Source organism: Bos grunniens, chromosome 13, assembly GCF_055505025.1.
Source record: "Bos grunniens cultivar Pamir isolate PY7600 chromosome 13, Bosgru_T2T1.0, whole genome shotgun sequence".
Taxonomy (NCBI): domain Eukaryota; kingdom Metazoa; phylum Chordata; class Mammalia; order Artiodactyla; family Bovidae; genus Bos; species Bos grunniens.
In genome coordinates, this window is record NC_141177.1 from 30,080,506 (window position 1) to 30,098,868 (window position 18,363).

General features: G+C 39.8%; 1 protein-coding gene across 1 annotated transcript in view; it reads right to left on the minus strand.

Moving 5' to 3' along the window:
- The window catches only part of LOC147360640 (tyrosine-protein phosphatase non-receptor type substrate 1-like), a 38,011-nt gene extending 22,023 nt beyond the window's left edge, over positions 1–15,988 (minus strand). The window contains exon 1 of the mRNA XM_086333071.1: positions 15,839–15,988. Coding sequence (XP_086189197.1) covers positions 15,839–15,911 — 73 coding nt within the window. The 5' untranslated portion in view covers positions 15,912–15,988. The remainder of the gene's footprint in view (positions 1–15,838) is intronic.
- Positions 15,989–18,363: the final 2,375 nt, after the last annotated feature.

Sequence of the window (18,363 nt, forward strand, 5' to 3'; positions counted from 1 at the left end):
ACTCTACTTTCCCACATTTTATGATTCTGATGTCCTCTTTTACATTTTTCATGTTCATTTTGGCTATTATCATTTTCATAGATATTTAAAATGAAAAAAAAATGTGTACTAGCTTATTTAGATGATTTGCTTTCCAATTGTGATTTTTCTCTTTCGCATATATTCTTACTTCTCTTGTAGTTAGAGAAGACCTTTCAGTATTTCCTTTAAGATAGATTTAGTATGGCTATTTTTCTCAGTTCTGCTTGCCTGAGGAATTCTTCATCTCTCCTATTCTAAATGATAATCTTGATAGAGAGAGGATCCTAAGTTGCAGGTTTTTATTTTTCAGGACTTTGAATATATTTTGCCACACCCTCTGGCCTGCAATGTTTTTGTAGAGAAATCAGCTGATAGTCTTACAGGGTTCTCTTGTAATTAACTCTTTTTCTCTTGCTACATTAAGAAACCTCTTTTTATAATTTTTACCATTTTCATTATAATATGGTTTGGTGTAGCTCTGTTTGGGTTTACATTTTTGGGGACCCTCTATGCTTCCTGTACCTGAATATATGCTTCCTTTTTAGGTTTCAGAAGTTTTCAGCCATAATTACTTCAAGTACATTTTTAATCCACTTTTCTCTTTCTTTCCCTTCTGGAATCCCTATTATGCATAGATTGATGAGCTTTATATTATCCAATGGGGGTCTTATATTGTTTTCATTCTTTTCCTTTTGACTTTCTCTCTGCTGTCCTGATTGGGTGATCTCCAATATTTTATCTTCCAGATCACCTGTTTGTTCTTCTGCATCATTCATCTTACTATTCATTGCTTTTAGTTCAGTTTTGTCTTGGCAAATTAGTTTTCTAATTTCTCTTGGTGTTCTCTATAGTTAAAGGTTTCTTTCTTTCTTTTTTTACAGCAGTCTATATTCTATTGATATTTAGTTAGTTCAGTTGCTCAGTCATGTCCAACTCTTTGCAACCTCATGGACTGCAGCACGCCAGGCTTCCCTGTCCATCACAAACTCCTGGAGCTTGCTCAAACTCATGTCCATTGAGTTGGTGATGCCATCCAACCATTGCATCCTCCGTTGTCCCCTTCTCTTCCTGCCCTCAATCCTTCCCAGCATTAGGGTCTTTTCCAGTGAGTCAGTTCTTTGCATCAGGTGGCCAAAGTATTGGAGTTTCAGCTTCAGCATCAGTCCTTCCAATGAATATTCAGGACTGACTTTCTTTAGGATTGACTGGTTTGATCTTGCAGTCCAAGGGACTCTCAAGAGTCTTCTCCAACACCACAGTTCAAAAGCATCAATTCTTTGGTGCTCAGCTTTCTTTATAGTCCAACTCTCACATGGCTACTGGAAAAACCATAGCCTTGACTAGACGGACCTTTGTTGACAAAGTAATGTCTCTGCTTTTTAATATGCTGTCTAGGTTGGTCATAGCTTTTCTTCCAAGAAACAAGCATCTTTTACTTTCATGGCTTCAGTCACCATCTGCAGTGATTTTGGAGACCAAGAAAATAAAGTCACTCACTGTTTCCATTGTTTCCCCATCTATTTGCCATGAAGTGATGGGACCAGATGCCATGATCTTCATTTTCTGAATGTTGAGTTTTAAGCCAACTTTTCACTCTCCTCTTTCACTTTCATCAAGAGGCTCTTTAGTTCTTCTTTGCTTTCTGTCTTAAGGGTGGTGTCATCTGTGTATCTGAGGTTATTGATACTTCTCCCGGCAATCTTGATTCCAGCTTGCGCCTTATCCAGCCCGGCATTTCGTATGATGTTCTGCATTTAAGTTAAATAAGTAGGGTGACAATATACAGCCTTGACGTGCTCCTTTTCCTATTTGGAACCAGTCTGTTGTTCCATGTCCAGTTCCAACCGTTGCTTCTTGACCTGCATAAAGATTTCTCAGGAGGCAGGTCAGGTGGTCTGGTATTCCCATCTCTTGAAGAATTTTCCACAGTTTGTTGTGATTCACACAGTCAAAGGCTTTTGTGTAGTCAACGAAGCAAAAGTAGATGTTTTTCTGGAACTCTCTTGCTTTTTCAATGATCCAACGGATGTTGGCAGTTTGATCTCTGGTTCCTCTGCCTTTTCTAAATCCAGCTTGAACATCTTGAAGTTCACAGTTCACATACTGTTGAAGGCTAGCTTGGAGAATTTTGAGCGTTACTTTGCTAGCATGTGAGATGAGTGCAATTGTATGGTAGTTTGAACATTCTTTGGCATTGCCTTTCTTTGGGATTGGAATGAAAACTGACCTTTTCCAGTCCTATGGTCACTGCTAAGTTTTCCAAATTTGCTGGCATGTTGAGTGCAGCACTTCAACACCATTGTTTTTTAGGATTTGAAATAGCTCAACTGGAATTCCATCACCTCCACTAACTTTGTTCATAGTGATGCTTCTTAAGTCCCACCTGACTTCGCACTCCAGGATGTCTGGTTCTAAGTGAGTGATCACACCATCACAGTTACCTGGAGATCTTTTTTTGTATAGTTCTTCTGTGTATTCTTGCCACCTCTTCTTAATATTTTGTGCTTCTATTAGTTCCATTCCATTTCTGTCCTTCATTGTGCCCGTCTTTGCATGAAATGTTCCCTTGGTATCTCTAATTTTCTTGAAGAGATCTCTAGTTTTTCCCATTCTATCATTTTCCTCTATTTCTTTGCATTGATCAGTGAGGAAGGCTTTCCTATCTCCCCTTGCTATTCTTTGGAAGTCTGCATTCAAATGGGTATATCTTTCCTGTTCGCCTTTGCCTTTAGCTTCTCTTCTTTTCTCAGCTATTTGTAAGGCCTCCTCAGACAACCATTTTGCCCTTTTGCATATCTTTTTCTTGGGGATGGTCTTGATCACTGCCTCCTGTACAATGTCATGAATCTGTCCATAGTTCTTCAGGCAGTCTGTCTATCAGATCTAATCCCTTGAATCTATTTGTCACTTCCACTGTATAATGTAAGGAATTTGATTTAGGTCATACCTGAATGTTCTAGTGGTTTTTCTTACTTTCTTCAATTTAAGTCTGAATTTGGAAATAAGGAGTTCATAATCTGAGCCACAGTCAGCTCCAGGTCTTGTCTTAACTGACTGTACAGAGCTTGTCTATCTTTGGCTGCAGAGAATGTAATCAATCTGATTTCAGTAATGACCATCTGGTGATGTCCATGCGTAGAGTCTTCTTTTGTGATGTTGGAAGAGGGTGTTTGTTATGACCAGTGTGTTCTTGCTATGACTAGAAAGCCTATTCTATTGATAACCTTTCTTAATTCCTTAAATATTTTCATCATCTCCTGTTTGAAATCGGCATCTATTAGACTAAAGAGGTCTGTTTAATTATTTGTTTTTTCAGGGGAATTCTCTTGGTCTTTTAATCAGCAGTGGTTTCTCTGATTCTTCATTTTACTTACGTTTTTCTTATTCTGTGTGTTTAAAAGAAGCAATTATCTACTGTTTTCTTGGAGGGCTGTTTATTCATGGGAGTGTCCCTGTGTAGCTTGTGTGGGTTTAATATTCTTGGTGCAATGACTATTTTTAGTATGTGTCCATGTCACAGCTTTCCTCCATGTGTGTTGGTCATTATTCCCCTTATAGGGGGTATGATGATATAGTGGCTGGTGCCCAATTCTGGGGTTCTTAGCAGTGGTGGTGGCTCGTGTGCACCCCTCAGAGCATGCAACAGGGTGAAGGCAGCTTGTGACCACTCCTACACAGTCTTATTCTCTACAGCATTGGAATATATATTTTTACCACCAGAGGCATTCACAACTGAGCGTCATTTCAGCTTTGACAAGCCACTTCACTCTTTCTGGAGCTATTAGTAATTGCCCTCCACTCTTCCCCAATAGCATCAGTTCAGTTCAGTCGCTCAGTCATGTCCGACTCTTTGTGACCCTGTGAACCGCAGCACGCCAGGCCTCCCTGTCCATCACTAACTCCCAGAGTCCACCCAAACCCATGTCCATTGAGTTGGTGATGCCATCCAACCATCTCATCCTCTGTTGTCCCCCTCTCCTCCTGCCCTCAATCTTTCCCAGCATCAGGGTCTTTTCAAATGAGTCAGCTCTTTGCATCAGGTGGCCAAAGTATTGGAGTTTCAGCTTCAACATCAGTCCTACCAATGAACACCCAGGACTGATCTCCTTTAGGATGGACTGGTTGGATCTCCTTGCAGTCCAAGGGACTCTCAAGAGTCTTCTCCAACACCACAGTTCAAAAGCATCAATTCTTCGGCGCTCAACTTTCTTTATAGTCCAACTCTCACATCCATACATGACCACTGGAAAAAACATAGCCTTGACTAGATGAACCTTTGTTGGCAAAGTAATGTCTCTTCTTTTTAATATGCTATCTAGGTTGGTCATAACTTTCCATCCAAGGAGTAAGTGTCTTAATTTCATGGCTGCAATCACCATCCGCAGTGATTTTGGAGCCTAGAAAAATAAAGTCAGCCACTGTTTCCACATCTATTTGCCATGAAGTAAATTGGACAGCTTCTGACCTGTGGGACTCATCTTCTGGTTTCATTTTTTTTTTTTTTTTCATACTGCTCATGGGGTTCTCGCAGCAAGAATCCTGCAGTGGTTTGCCTCCTCCAGTGAACCATGTTCTGTCAGAACTCTTGACTATGACTCATCTGTCTTGGGTGGCCCTGCAAGGATTGGCTCATAACACTGTTGAGTTACGCAAGCCCCTTTACCATGACAAGGCTGTGATCCATGAAGGGTATGTATAATGTATGTGTGTGTGTGTGTATGTGTGTAAAGTGGAATATATTTGTTGTTATTGTTCAGTTGCTCAGTCATGTCTGACTCTTTGTGACCCCATGGACCCCATCCACTATCTCCCAGAGTTTGCTCAAACTCACGTCCATTGAGTTGGTGATGCTATCCAACCGTCTCGTCCTCTGTTACTCCCTTCTCCTAATGCCCTCAATCTTTCCCAGCATCAGGGGCTTTTTCAGAGAGTCAGCTCTTCACATCAGGGGCAAAAGTATTGGAGCTTCAGCATCAGTCCTTCCCGTAAATATTCAGGGTTGATTTCCTTTAGGATTACGGCTTTGCTCTCCTTGCTGTCCAAGGGACACTCAAGAGTCTTCCCCAGAACCAAAGTTCAAAAGTATCGATTCTTCAGTGCTCAGCCTTCTTTATGGTCCAACTCTCACATCTGTACATGACTACTGGAAAAACCATAGCTTTGACTATGTGGATCTTTATCAGCAAAGTGATATCTCTGCTTTTTAACACTCTGTCGAGGTTTGTCATAGCTTTTCTTCCAAAGAGCAGGTGTCTTTTAATTTCATGGCTGCAGTCACAGTCCACGGTGATTTTGGAGCCCAAGAAAATAAAGTCTGTCAGTGTTTCCATTTTCTTCCCCCATCTATTTGCCATGAACTGATGGGACCAGATGCCATGATCTTAGTTTTTTGAATGTTGAATTTTAAGCCAATTTTTCCATTCTCCTCTTTCACCTTTATCAAGAGGTTCTTTAGTTCATCTTAACTTTCTGAGGTTATTGACATGTTTGGATTCCAGAAATCTTGATTCCAGCTTGTGATTTATCCAACCTAGCAATTCACATGATGTCACTTGGTCACGACTGAGTGATTTTCACTTTCACTTTTCACTCTGCATATAAGTTCAATAAGCCATGTGATGATATATACTCTTGACATACTCCTTTCCCAATTTTGAACCATTCCGTTGTTCCATGTCTTGTTCTAACTGCTGCTTCTGAACATGCATATAGGTTTCTATTTATAATGTAATATTGCTCAGCCGTAAAAATGAAATTTTGCCATTTGCAGCAAAATAGATGGAATTGGAAGGCAAATGAAATAAGTAAGACAGAGAAAGACAAATAGTGTATGATACAACTTATATATGGAAAATAAAAAATACAGCAAACTAGTTAACATAACAATAAAGAGACAGACTCAAAGATATAGAGGACAAACTAGTGGGGACAAAGAAAGGAAGAGGAAAATATAGGCTAAGGGGTGAAGAGGTGCAAATAATTACATATGAAATAAGCTACAAGGATATATTGTACTACACCAGGAATACAACCAATATTTTATAATAATGATAAATGGAGTATAACCTTTAAAAATTGTGAATCACTATGTTTTACACCTGTAATTTACAAATTATTTTACAGCAACTATACTTCAATATAAAGGAAAGAGCCCATATTTCCATCAATAGATGAATAGATAAATTAAATGTGAGATATATATATATCATAACATATCATATCATATATACATGATATCATATATCATATATATACATATCATAACATATATATATATACACACACACATATACATATATATATATATATATATAATATTTCAGCCCTAAAAAGCAAAACATTTTGACACCTACATCATGGCATGGATGAACCTTAAAAATACGCTTAGTGAAATAAGCCAGATAAAAAAGGACAAATAGATGATTCCACTTATGGTACATAGAATAGGCAAATTCACAGAGAAAAAGTAGAATAGATGTTTCCAGTGGTTGCAGGGAAAAAGAAATGAGGAGTTACAGTTTAATGAATAGATTTTCTGCTGCTGCTGCTAAGTCACTTCAGTCATGTCCGACTCTGTGCGACCCCATAGATGGCAGCCCACCAGGCTCCCCCGTCCCTGGGATTCTCCAGGCAAGAACATTGGAGTGGGTTGCCATTTCCTTCTCCAATGCATGAAAGTGAGAAGTCAAAGTGAAGTCACTCAGTCGTGTCCGACTCCCAGTGACCCCATGGACTGCAGCCTACCAGGCTCCTCCATCCACGGGATTTTCCAGGCAAGAGTACTGGAGTGCGGTGCCATTGTCTTCTCCAAGATTTTCTGCTACAGATGTTGAAAAAGTTCTGGCAATATGTACTGTAACGCTTCACAACACTGTGAAGGTCCTTAGTGCCACTTTGTATCCTTCAGTTCAGTTCAGTTCAGTTCAGTCGCTCAGTCGTGTCCGACTCTTTGCAACCCCATGAATTGCAGCACGCCAGGCCTCCCTGTCCATCACCAACTCCCGGAGTTCACTCAGACTCATGTCCATCGAGATGGTGATGCCATCCAGCCATCTCATCCTCTGTCGTCTCCTTCTCCTCCTGCCCCCAATCCCTCCCAGCATCAGAGTCTTTTCCAATGAGTCAGCTCTTCGCATCAGGTGGCCAAAGTACTGGAGTTTCAGCTTTAGCATCATTCCTTCCAAAGAACACCCAGGACTGATCTCCTTCAGAATGGACTGGCTGGATCTCTTTGCAGTCCAAGGGACTCTCAGGAATCTTCTCCAACACCACAGTTCAAAAAAATCAATTCTTCGGCGCTCAGCCTTCTTCACAGTCCAACTCTCACATCCATACATGACCACTGGAAAAAACATAGCCTTGACTAGACAGAATTTGTTGGCAAAGTAATGTCTGCTTTTTAATATGTTATCTAGGTTGATCATAACTTTCCTTCCAAGGAGAAAGCGTCTTTTAATTTCATGGCTGCAATCACCATCTGCAGTGATTTTGGACCCCAAAAAATAAAGTCTGACACTGTTTCCACTGTTTCCCCATCTATTTCCCATGAAGTGATGGGACCAGATGCCATGATCTTCGTTTTCTGAATGTTGAGCTTTAAGCCAACTTTTTCACTCTCCTCTTTCACTTTCATCAAGAGGCTTTTTAAAAAGTTCCTCTTCACTTTCTGCCATAAGGATGGTGCCATCTGCATATCTGAGGTTATTGATATTTCTCAAAGTAGCTAAAATGGTAAATTTTATGTTTTTTATATTTTACTGCAAAAAAAAAAACAAAAACAAATGAGATCTGAAACATGGTGATTGCCCCAAATAAAGCTTTTGAACTGAACCAAATGGTTCAAGGAAAAATAAAATGTGTGATTCTACACTTGATCTTAACCAAAATGCCAAGGAGTGATAAATGTGTGATTCTAAATGTTGATACATTTGAGGAAACTACAAGTGAATAGGAAGGTAGAACCATGGGGACAAGCAAGCAAGGAAACAGCAAATTCCAAAATCATGTTTTGAAAAGAATTGCAGGTGGCTGACTACATTTGGACAATGAGTTACAAGTTAAAGGGACACAAGTCACCATGGGGCCAATTATTTTACTACAGGTGCAAATTTACCAGATTGATTTCACTGCCTCCTTAACTACCCAGTGTGGGGAGCGAGCTCCACCCGTGGCAAAGGTCATGAGGAAGGAGGCTCGGCATACGCAAAGGCGGGATCAAGCCTCAGGAGTCCCCCTGGAAATTCTCGAGCATCTACCCCCAAAACCAGAGTCTGCCTACTTTCTGCTTTGTGCTTTCACCTACACCTCTGACTTTACAGGGGGCTGTGCCCCAATACCTCTCTCTGAAAAAAGAGTTAGCTTACAGCTCCAGCTAATAATTCCTGGGTGTGACAGTGTTTAACCTACAAACTCCTTTGGAAATCCTCTAGCCTGCCTGAATAGGTTTTTCCGGCCACATGTGATTGTTCAGAGCCTCCCAACTCCTGTGAGAGGCAGGAGATGTTCTAAACTGTCTAAATACAGATTCCTTTGAGCAGTTAAAAGATTGATTAGAAATTGTATTGGTGAAGGGTTTTTCACTTATTGAGCCAATGTTTGCTGCTAAGTCTCCATACCCCTTACCTACTGTGTCCTTGGCACTGTATTGATTGATATAATGGGTGTATAGAAATGTAAGTAGTAGCCTCAGTGTTTGTAACCTTGGACTCTTGAGTTAATTCTTTTCTTGATTGAGCCCACCTCACCTTTGCCCTATAGGAATGCAGCTTTGTCCAGTGCTTTTTTGGAGGCTGGTGCCTGACTTTGGAATAATCACCTTTAGAGAAAGATAAGTTTCTTAAAATGTTAACAGGCCTCCTGGCCAGAAGATGATGTAAATCACCTGAACTTTTGCATATGATAAGTTTGAAAGCCTGGCTTCGATTAGAACCAGGAACTGCTGTCCTTGCATGACTCCACCCCTTCCCCCATTATCCTCTATGCACAACTTAAGGTATAAAAAACTATTTTGGAAAATAAAGTGCGGGCCTTGTTCACCGAAACTTGGTCTCCCCATGTCTCTCTCTCTCCCAAATTCTGGCTGAGTCTCCATCTGGAGCGCGGAACCCGCCATGCTTGCTAATTATGCCTGGGCTTCTAAGATCCGACCGGGGAGGCCTCAGTGTCTCCTCTCCTTTGGGAGAATGGAAGGACGCCTGCGGCCTACGTAAGTGGTGCAAACTTCTTGTCTTGAAGTTTTATTGGTCTCCCGCGTAAACCAAGCTACTCAGCCTCTTTTCTCCACTGAATTTTCCTACTGAGCTATCCTCATCCTATTACTCTTTATATCTTTGATAAAATATTTAAATAAATAGGTCGCCGACGCCGTCCCCACTTCGAATACCCTGGATCAGCCGGGGCTGGTCCCCGGCAACCCAGTTTCTGGAGATACAGAGAAATACAAACATATTACTTATCTGAAATGTTCTATTAAACAGGCAAGGGTCTAATTACAGGGGTATAAATCAGAGGAGCAGGATGTTTTGGTGCCACAAACAAATTCTGTGTTCTTTTCTGTTTCTTCCCTACTCCTTGAGTAGAAAATGTGTGGTTCATCTTTGCGGAGTGTGAGCTGGTAACCCACTCACTTCAGTTCAATTCAGTCACTCAGTCATGTCCTACTCTTTGTGATTCCATGGACTGCAGCATGCCAAGCTTCCCTGTCCATCATAAACTTCCGGAGCTTGTTCAAATTCATGTCCATCGACTCAGTGATGCCATCCAATTATCCCATCCTCTGTCATCCCCTTCTCCTCCTGCTTTCAATCTTTCCCAGCATCAGGGCCTTTTCCAGTGAGTCAGTTCTTTGCATCAGGTGGCCAAAGTATTGGAGTTTCAGCTTCCGCATCAGTCCTTCCAATGAATATTCAGGACTGATTTCCTTTAGGATTGACTGGTTTGTCTCCTTGCTGTCCAAGGGACTTTTAAGAGTCTTCTCCAATACCACTGTTCAAAAGCATCAGTTCTTCCGTGGTCAACTTTCATTGTGATCCAACTGTCACATCCATATATGACTACTGGAGCTTTGACTATACGGACATAGGCACTATTTGTAACCAATCATGCCTCCTAAAGAGGGGACATGCTATTACAGGGTAAGTACCGTGATGTGCCAACATCATCAAATGGTTTAGGTTTTTAAGTCTAGACCAGATTGAGGTTAGGGAAGTTGAACTGTTAAGATAAAAATTGGAAGAAATAGGAAAGAACATTGGAGGGAGGAATGGAAGGAGAGGAGGAGAGGGAAGAGAATAAGGGTCAGGAGCCAAAGAATTAAAAAAAAAAAAAAAAAACTACTATCTGTGAATCAAGAATTATTCTATTTATATCTCTGCTCCAGGCCTTTCCTCTGAACTCTGAATTGAATGTCCAACTATATACTCATCATGTTCTTTGTATAGATATAACCATCTCACAGTTAAAACATCTAAAACTGGACTGAATTTCCCCCCACATTCTCTGTATCTCAGCTGAGCCCCTCTTCTTCTTCCAGATTGTTAAGGAAATTAAGTAAATAGTCTTGTTTAAGCTTCAGAGACAAAGCAGAGCAGGCCTGTGGCCTTGCTTCTAACCTGCCTGGACACTGCCCTGACTGTGAGTGCCCTGACTTGCCTGCTGTGAGTGCAAATCTTGTAGCACCGTGGATAAGAATCTTAAAATTGTTGAGCCCCTGGAGGGGCCCTGGCTAAGCAAGTCACAGGCTCAACATTCCAAGTTTTACATGACAAAAAGCATTAACATGAAACCAGAGCTGCAGTTTGCTCACAGATTGATGATGATATCAGTTTGCATTCTGTGATTATACCTGGGAATCCCGAACTGCAATTTTTGAACTCTCACTTACAGAATGGACATGCTGCCTGGGACCTTTTCCCAATTAGGACTCCAGATGTGCTGTGTCATGGGGACTTTCCAATGCTGTTTGAGTCTGGATGTTGGTCAAAACCCAATTTGTTGATGTATCCTCTGCTGTTGCTATTTTTCTCTCTCTTTTTAATGTTAGTATATTGAAAGTAAGCTAGATAATGCTCTAATCAGTTCAGTTCAGTTCAGTCAGTTAGTCGTGTCTGACTCTCTGCGACCCAATGGACTGCAGCAAGCCAGGCTTCCCTGTCCATCACCAACTCTGGGAGTTTGCTAAAAACTCATGTCCATCGTGTTGGTGATGCCATCCAACCATCTTATCCTCTGTCGTCCCCTTCTCCTGCCTTCAATCTTTCTCAGCATCAGAGTCTTTTCCAGAGTCAGTTCTTCACATCAGGTGGCCAAAGTATTGGAGTTTCAGCTTCAGCATCAGTCCTTTCAATGAATATTCAGAACTGATTTCCTTTAGGATGGACTGGTTGGATCTCCTTGCAATCCAAGGCACTCTCAAGAGTCTCCTCCAACACCACAGTTCAAAAGCATAGATTCTTCAGCGCTCAGCTTTCTTTATAGTCCAACTCTCACATTCATACATGACTACTGGATTTGTATACAATGAGTAGCTTATTTTGTTAACAAATCCTTGGAACCTGGGACAAAAGTGAAAACTTTCACCAAAACACAGATGCAGAAGTCTCAAAACCTTGGAGCCTTTTTCTTCTACCTCAAATCCTATGCATCAGAAAATTCTGTTGCTTCCTCATCAGCATGCATCTGGAATCTGACTTTTTTCTCTTATCTCTACTAGCTCCTGCCCAGGTGCAAGTCACTTTTACAATTTTTTTTTTTTTTTTTTTGCATGAATGTGATTGTCTCAAATGCTCTGCTTGTTTCTCAGTACTCTTGCCTGGAAAATCCTATGGACAGAGGAGCCTGGTAGGCTGCAATCCATGGGGTCACTAGGAGTTGGATACAACTGAACAACTTCACTTTCACTTTTCACTTTCATGTATTGGAGAAGGAAATGGCAACCCACTCCAGTATTGTTGCCTGGAGAATCCCAGGGATGGGGGAGCCTGGTGGGCTGCCATCTATGGGGTCTCACAGAGTCAGACACAACTGAAGTGACTTAGCAGCAGCAGCAGGTACTTGTTTCTATATTTTGTATAGTCTGCTCTCAATCAAATAGTAGAATAAATTAAAACTCATGTCAGATTATGTCACTTCCCTCTTCAAAACTATGAGGGCTGAAACTAGGAATAAACCTACCTAAGGAGACATAAGAGTTGTATACAGAAAATTAGAAGACACTGTTGAAAGAAATCAAAAACACTATAAATAGATGCTCATATTGTTCTTGGACTGGAAGAACCAATATTGTGAGAATGACTATACTACCCAAAGCAATCTCAGATTCAATGAAATCCCTATCAAATTACCATTGGCATTTTTTTCATAGAACTAGAAAAAAATTCACAATTCATATAAAACTATAAATACCCCGAATAGTCAAAGTAATCTTGAGCAAGAATAATGGAGCTGGAGGAATCAACCTTCCTGACTTCAGACTGTATTACAAAGCTCATCATCAAGACAGTATGGTATTGACACAAAAACAGAAATATAGACCAATGGAACAAGATAGAAAGTCCAAAGATAAATCCACACACCTATATACACCTTATGTTTGACAAAGGAGGCAAGAATATTCAACGGAGAAAAGATAGTCTCTTCAATAAGTGGTGCTGGAAAAACTGGACAGCTACATTTAAAAGAATGAAATTAGAACACCTCCTAATACCATATACAAAGATAAACTCAAAACAGATTAAAACATAAATGTAAGATGAGAAACTATAAAACTCATAGAGGAAAACATAGGCAGTACAGTCTTTGACATCAATCACAGCAAGATCCTCTATGACCCACTTCCTAGGGTAATGGAAACAAAAAAATAAACAAATGGGACCTAAGGGACCTAATTAAACTTAAAAGCTTTTGCACAACAAATGTAACCATAAACAAGATGAAAAGACAATCCTCAGAATGGGAAAAAAATAATTGCAAATGAAGCAACTGACGAAGGATTAATCTCCAAAATCTACAAGCAGCTCATGCACCTCAGTATCATAAAAAGAGACATTTCTCCAAAAAAGACATACAAGATGGTTCAGAAACACATAACAAATGCCCAACGTTGCTTATTATTAAATAAATGCAAGTCAAAACTACTTCATCCCAATCAAGTTGGCCATCATCAAAAAATCTATAAACAATGAATGCTGGAGAGGATGTGGGAAAAGGGGAACACTCTTGGTGTTGCACTCTTAGTGGAAATATAAATTTTTAAAATAATTCATTTATTTTAATTGGAGGACAATTACTTTACAATATGGTGATGGTGCTTGCCTTATATCAACATGAATTGGCTGCAGGTTTGCATGTGTCCCTGCCATCCTGAACCCCCCTCCCACCTCCCTCCCGACCCTATCCCTCTGGGTTGTCCCAGAGCACCAGCTTTGGGTCCCCTATTTCATGCACCGAATTTGCACTGTTCATCTATTTTACGTATGGCAATGTACATGTTTCAATGCTATTCTCTCAAATCATCCCACCCTCACCTTCTCCCATTGAATCCAAAAGTCTGTTCTTTATATCTGTGTCTGGGAACATAAATTTACATGGTCACTATGGAGACCAGTATGGAGATCCTTTAAAAACTTGAAATAAAACTACCTTAAAAAATAAATAAATAAAATAGGGCACGCTCCTGGAAAAGTTTGTGTCCAATAAACTAAATGAAATCTTAAAAGAAAAAACTGCAATGGCAACCATTTCACTCACAGCAAAACCAAATCCTTCAACACAGGAGGATGATTCTACTCTCAGGACTTTTGTACATGCTGCTCCCTGTCAGGAAGTCTCCTCCACCGGATAACCACATGGCTCACTTCAGAATTTTCTTTTCAACTTTGCTCACAATTCCCCTTCTCAGAGATGCCCACCCAAGATTACCAGGCTTGAAATACATTGCACCCAACATATTCTCCCAATTTGTTATCTAGCTACTCTTTTAAAACACTTATCACTTTCTAACATACTATGTTATTTAATTAAGTATAAGTCTATTGTTTATTGTCATTTCTTCCACTAAGCTAAATATCCATGAAGACAACTTCTTAGTCTCTTTTATTCACCAAAGTACCCCAAGTTCCTTCCTGCAACTTAGAAAGTATCCAAAAAATATATGTTGTTTGAATTGCCCACTGTGACATCTCCATGAGACACTGAATTCTATTTTAAGTGGACATTTCTCTGGAAATTATTAGTATATCAGAAGTTGAGTTGTCCACGTAGGTCAGTTTATGAAAAACAAAAGAAATTTGCATTTATACAGGAGGAAGAAGAGCCCAGGAGAAGAAAACCACAAACCTTCTTTCCCATACTCCATACTTCTCCACACCCATTAGCAGAAGCTGCAGAAATATCATGGGATGGAAAAATATCACAGTATCAAGAAGAGCCATGGTTAAACTCATGAGCTCAACTACCAGGTTGCTTGAGTTCAAATCACACCTTTATCAGGTACCTTGAACTGAGTAACCTTGAACATTCCTTGCTCAGTTTCCTTATCTGTAAGGTAGGGGTTCACAAGAGGATCTAGCTTGGATATAATGATCACATGAGTAAATGCTGTGGGCATTTCCAACATTGCCTGGCACATGCTGAGTGGTCAATAAAATGAATAGTTATTACTCATTAGCTTTCCTGAGGCATGGAAGCTTCAGATAGCATTAGATTTTATATATATATATATATATATATATATATATATATATATATGTCTGTATATATATATGTTATAGATATGGATATGGTTATAATTATAGATATAGATATGGATATGAATATATAGGTGGTATAGGCAAGATTCTTGTGTCTTTTATCCCTCCTTTCCTCCTCACGTCTATCCAGCATGGAAGCAGAGACTAAGATAACAATGCAGGAAATTCTACCCTTTAACCAAGAGAAAAGTTTTCTTAAGAATTTGAGTGAGGGTAAGGGGTAGATTTATAGAGAAGTAGAAAAGGAGAGATGTTGCTAAAGACCTCAAAAACTGAACCTTCCATGTAGATTGAAAAATGTTTTAAGGGGAAGAACAGAAAAAGTCTTCTTGAAATACCACGTGTCTGGAAACACTTCCTCATACCCACACATACATACACGCACATACACACACATAAACACATTCACCCACAAACATGTATTAAAAAGTACCCTAGCAATCTAATGTACAAGCTGTTTTGAGCATTAAAAGAAATTATAACACATATTAAAATCTCAGTAAAAATGTCATTGCATAGGACCCTTGCAATATACTGAAAAATTTGAACCCTTCTCTGAGTGGCATGATGGGTGATGACTAATATATTGTTTGCTTCTTGGTATTTTCTGATATTTCTGCAATTGGGCTCTTCTGAGAAGCTGAGCAGCACAATATTATTCAGAGAATCAACTCTGGAGCTGGACAGCCTGGATTTGAATCCTGTGCTCCACTGCTTTAGATAGGTGACATTGGACAAGTTACTCTGTGCTTCAATTTCTCCATTTACAATTGGAGTAATAGTTATCACACAGGGATGTTGTGAGGGATGTTTAGTTAAGTAAATATGCACAAAGCTGTTAGAGTTTGAAACATCCTCTGTTTGGAAGCCTCTGGTAACCAGCTGCATATGATGGATCTACAGAGAAAACTCAGATCCCTGATTTCATGCTCTCAGATAAGGCCCAGCCTTTGGCCTTCTGTGACTGCCTCGGGTAGCATACCCATGTTTACATGGAGACCCTAAAAGCACAGGGACGGGGGAAAGTCCAGGGGACAGGGAGAGGGGATTCTACTCTAAGCAATGCTCACCTGTGAGTCCCAGGAGTAGAGTAAGCAACAGGCAAGAAGGAGGCGGCCAGAAGTAGCAGGCAGAGAATGTCATTGTGGAGGCCAGCGGAGCTGCTCTGTCCAGACGTGTCAGTTGGGAGAACTTGAATTTCTGTGCTCTGTGGAGAAGAGAAAAGCTCCACCTATCATTATATAAAAGGAAGTGCCTATGATGGGGTGAAATGTCTGTGAGAAAGTTATCTGCTTCTGGATTCTTGTAGTTCCTGTTTCTAGACAATGAAATAGGACTCGGGGAAAAAACATAGGTACAAGTTATGAATTTCGTGTTTTCAGAGAGATTGGACAAGCCTAGCAGAAATAATGCTTCCTCCCTACCTGGGGTCTCTGCTTTCTCCTCTGGGTGCCTTGCCCCATTCATGGTGACCCTTCTTTCAAAAGCACCAGGCAAACTCACATATCCCAAGAGTATCTGTGATTATGGTCTATCTCCTAAAGACACAAGCCCAGGACCCTAGGATGTGACTGGTTTGTGGTCTCCTTCTGTACTTGCCTCAGCAAAGACATGCTCTTTGCTGGAAAAAGGAAGAGGGTTCACCAGGACCTTCTCTATTTTGGGATGGAACCAGATCAGCACCTGAAATGATTTCCTATTCCAAACCTTTATTGATGTCGCTAGTGAAATTTAGCCCAATTGCAAAGTGCAATGTGGACCTAGACTGGTACGGCCAGCATCCAAAAAGGGAATCATTTTCTCCTTCCTTTGGGAGAAGAAGTAGATTATATGACCCAGAAATTATACTTCCAGGCATTTATCTCAGAGGAGTGAAAACTCTGTCCATACAAAATCTGTGCACAAATGTTTTAAAATGTTTCTTTTTGAGTCAAAGCAGTGGAAAAATCAAAATGTCTAATAAAAAGGAAGAGTTTAACAACCTTTCTACATAGGAAATACTATTCAGCAGTACAAAAAAAATGAGTTATATACGAGTACAGCTTTGTGTCTTGAAAGCATTATGTTGACTGAACAAAGCCAGTCTCAAAGTATCACTCCACTTGCACAACATTATCAAAATTTTATATATATATATATATAACTGAATGGCATTTGGCAGAGGTTTGGTTTGGTGGGGATGTGTGTCAATTTGTCATGCTAGCACACGGGAGACTCTGTGGCTATGGAATGTTCTGCAGCCTGCCCATAGTGGTGGTTATACATACACAAAAAAGGATCAACATAAACCAAAATTAAGAGTGTTACAAACTCAACTATAAATAATAATCTCATAGTAATAATAACATGGACACTACTAAGCTATCCAAAATTATAATTATATTAGAGTAATAAGGAATAACATGTGCATATGTAGCATAGGTCAGGAATAACAGAACATTGCATCCTCATCCTCCACACTGGGATGTCTATAAATAATGCCTAAGAGTGAAAAAAATCAAGAAGTATCAGTAAGCATACTATGTGACATTTGGCAGTGAAACCTAAAATCATCAGTTTAAAGAGTTGAAAGTGGTTTTGTCTCAGAGGTGGAGAATGGCAGGAGGTTAGAGAGACTCCAGTTTTCATATGTATAACTTGTAGAACTACTGGACTCATAAACTACCTGCATATGAAACTTTAATAAATATAAAGATGATTGGGTTGATGTCAATAGAGTTACACGTAAAAAGAATGCCCTTACTGTTCAGCAATGCTAATAACTTTCAAGCTTGCTGGACAAAACATTGATGATCTACATCAAATACAATCTTATAGTCAAAACTACTGAAAGCATTAATAATAATTTTTAAAGATTCCATAAGCTAGAAAGTATTGAAGACAGCTTTAACTAGAGATGAATAAGACCATTCATGGTAAAAACAACTGTAAAATTGTGAATTTAGAATCATTTGAAAAACTAAATAAACAGAGGCATATTATATCCATGAATGAGAGAACTCAATATTGGAAAATTTTCAATATTTCCAAATTCATATATAAATTCAATGCAGTCAAGCAATAAATCTAAAATAGTTTTTCATGAAAATGCATTAGGAGACTGAAACTGAGGAGATGAAAAAGTGATGTCATACAAATGGAAATGCCAATAAAACAGGTATACTAATACTCATATCAGAAAAAATAGACTTTAAAGCAAGGCTATACAAAAGACGAAGGCAATGGCACCCTACTCCAGTACTTTTGCCTGGAAAATCCCATGGATGGAGGAGCCTGGTGGGCTGCAGTCCATGGGGTCACTAAGAGTCGGACACGACTGGGCGACTTCACTTTCACTTTTCACTTTCATGCATTGGAGAAGGAAATGGCAACCCACTCCAGTGTTCTTGCCTGGAGAATCCCAGGGACTGTGGGGCCTGGTGGGCTGCCATCTATGGGGTCACACAGAGTCGGACACGACTGAAGCGACTTAGCAGTAGCAGCAGCATACAAAAGACAAATGAGGCATTATATAATGGTAAAATGATCAATATAAGAGGAGGCTATTAAACTCATTAACATATATATACCTAATACAGAAGCATCTAAATATATA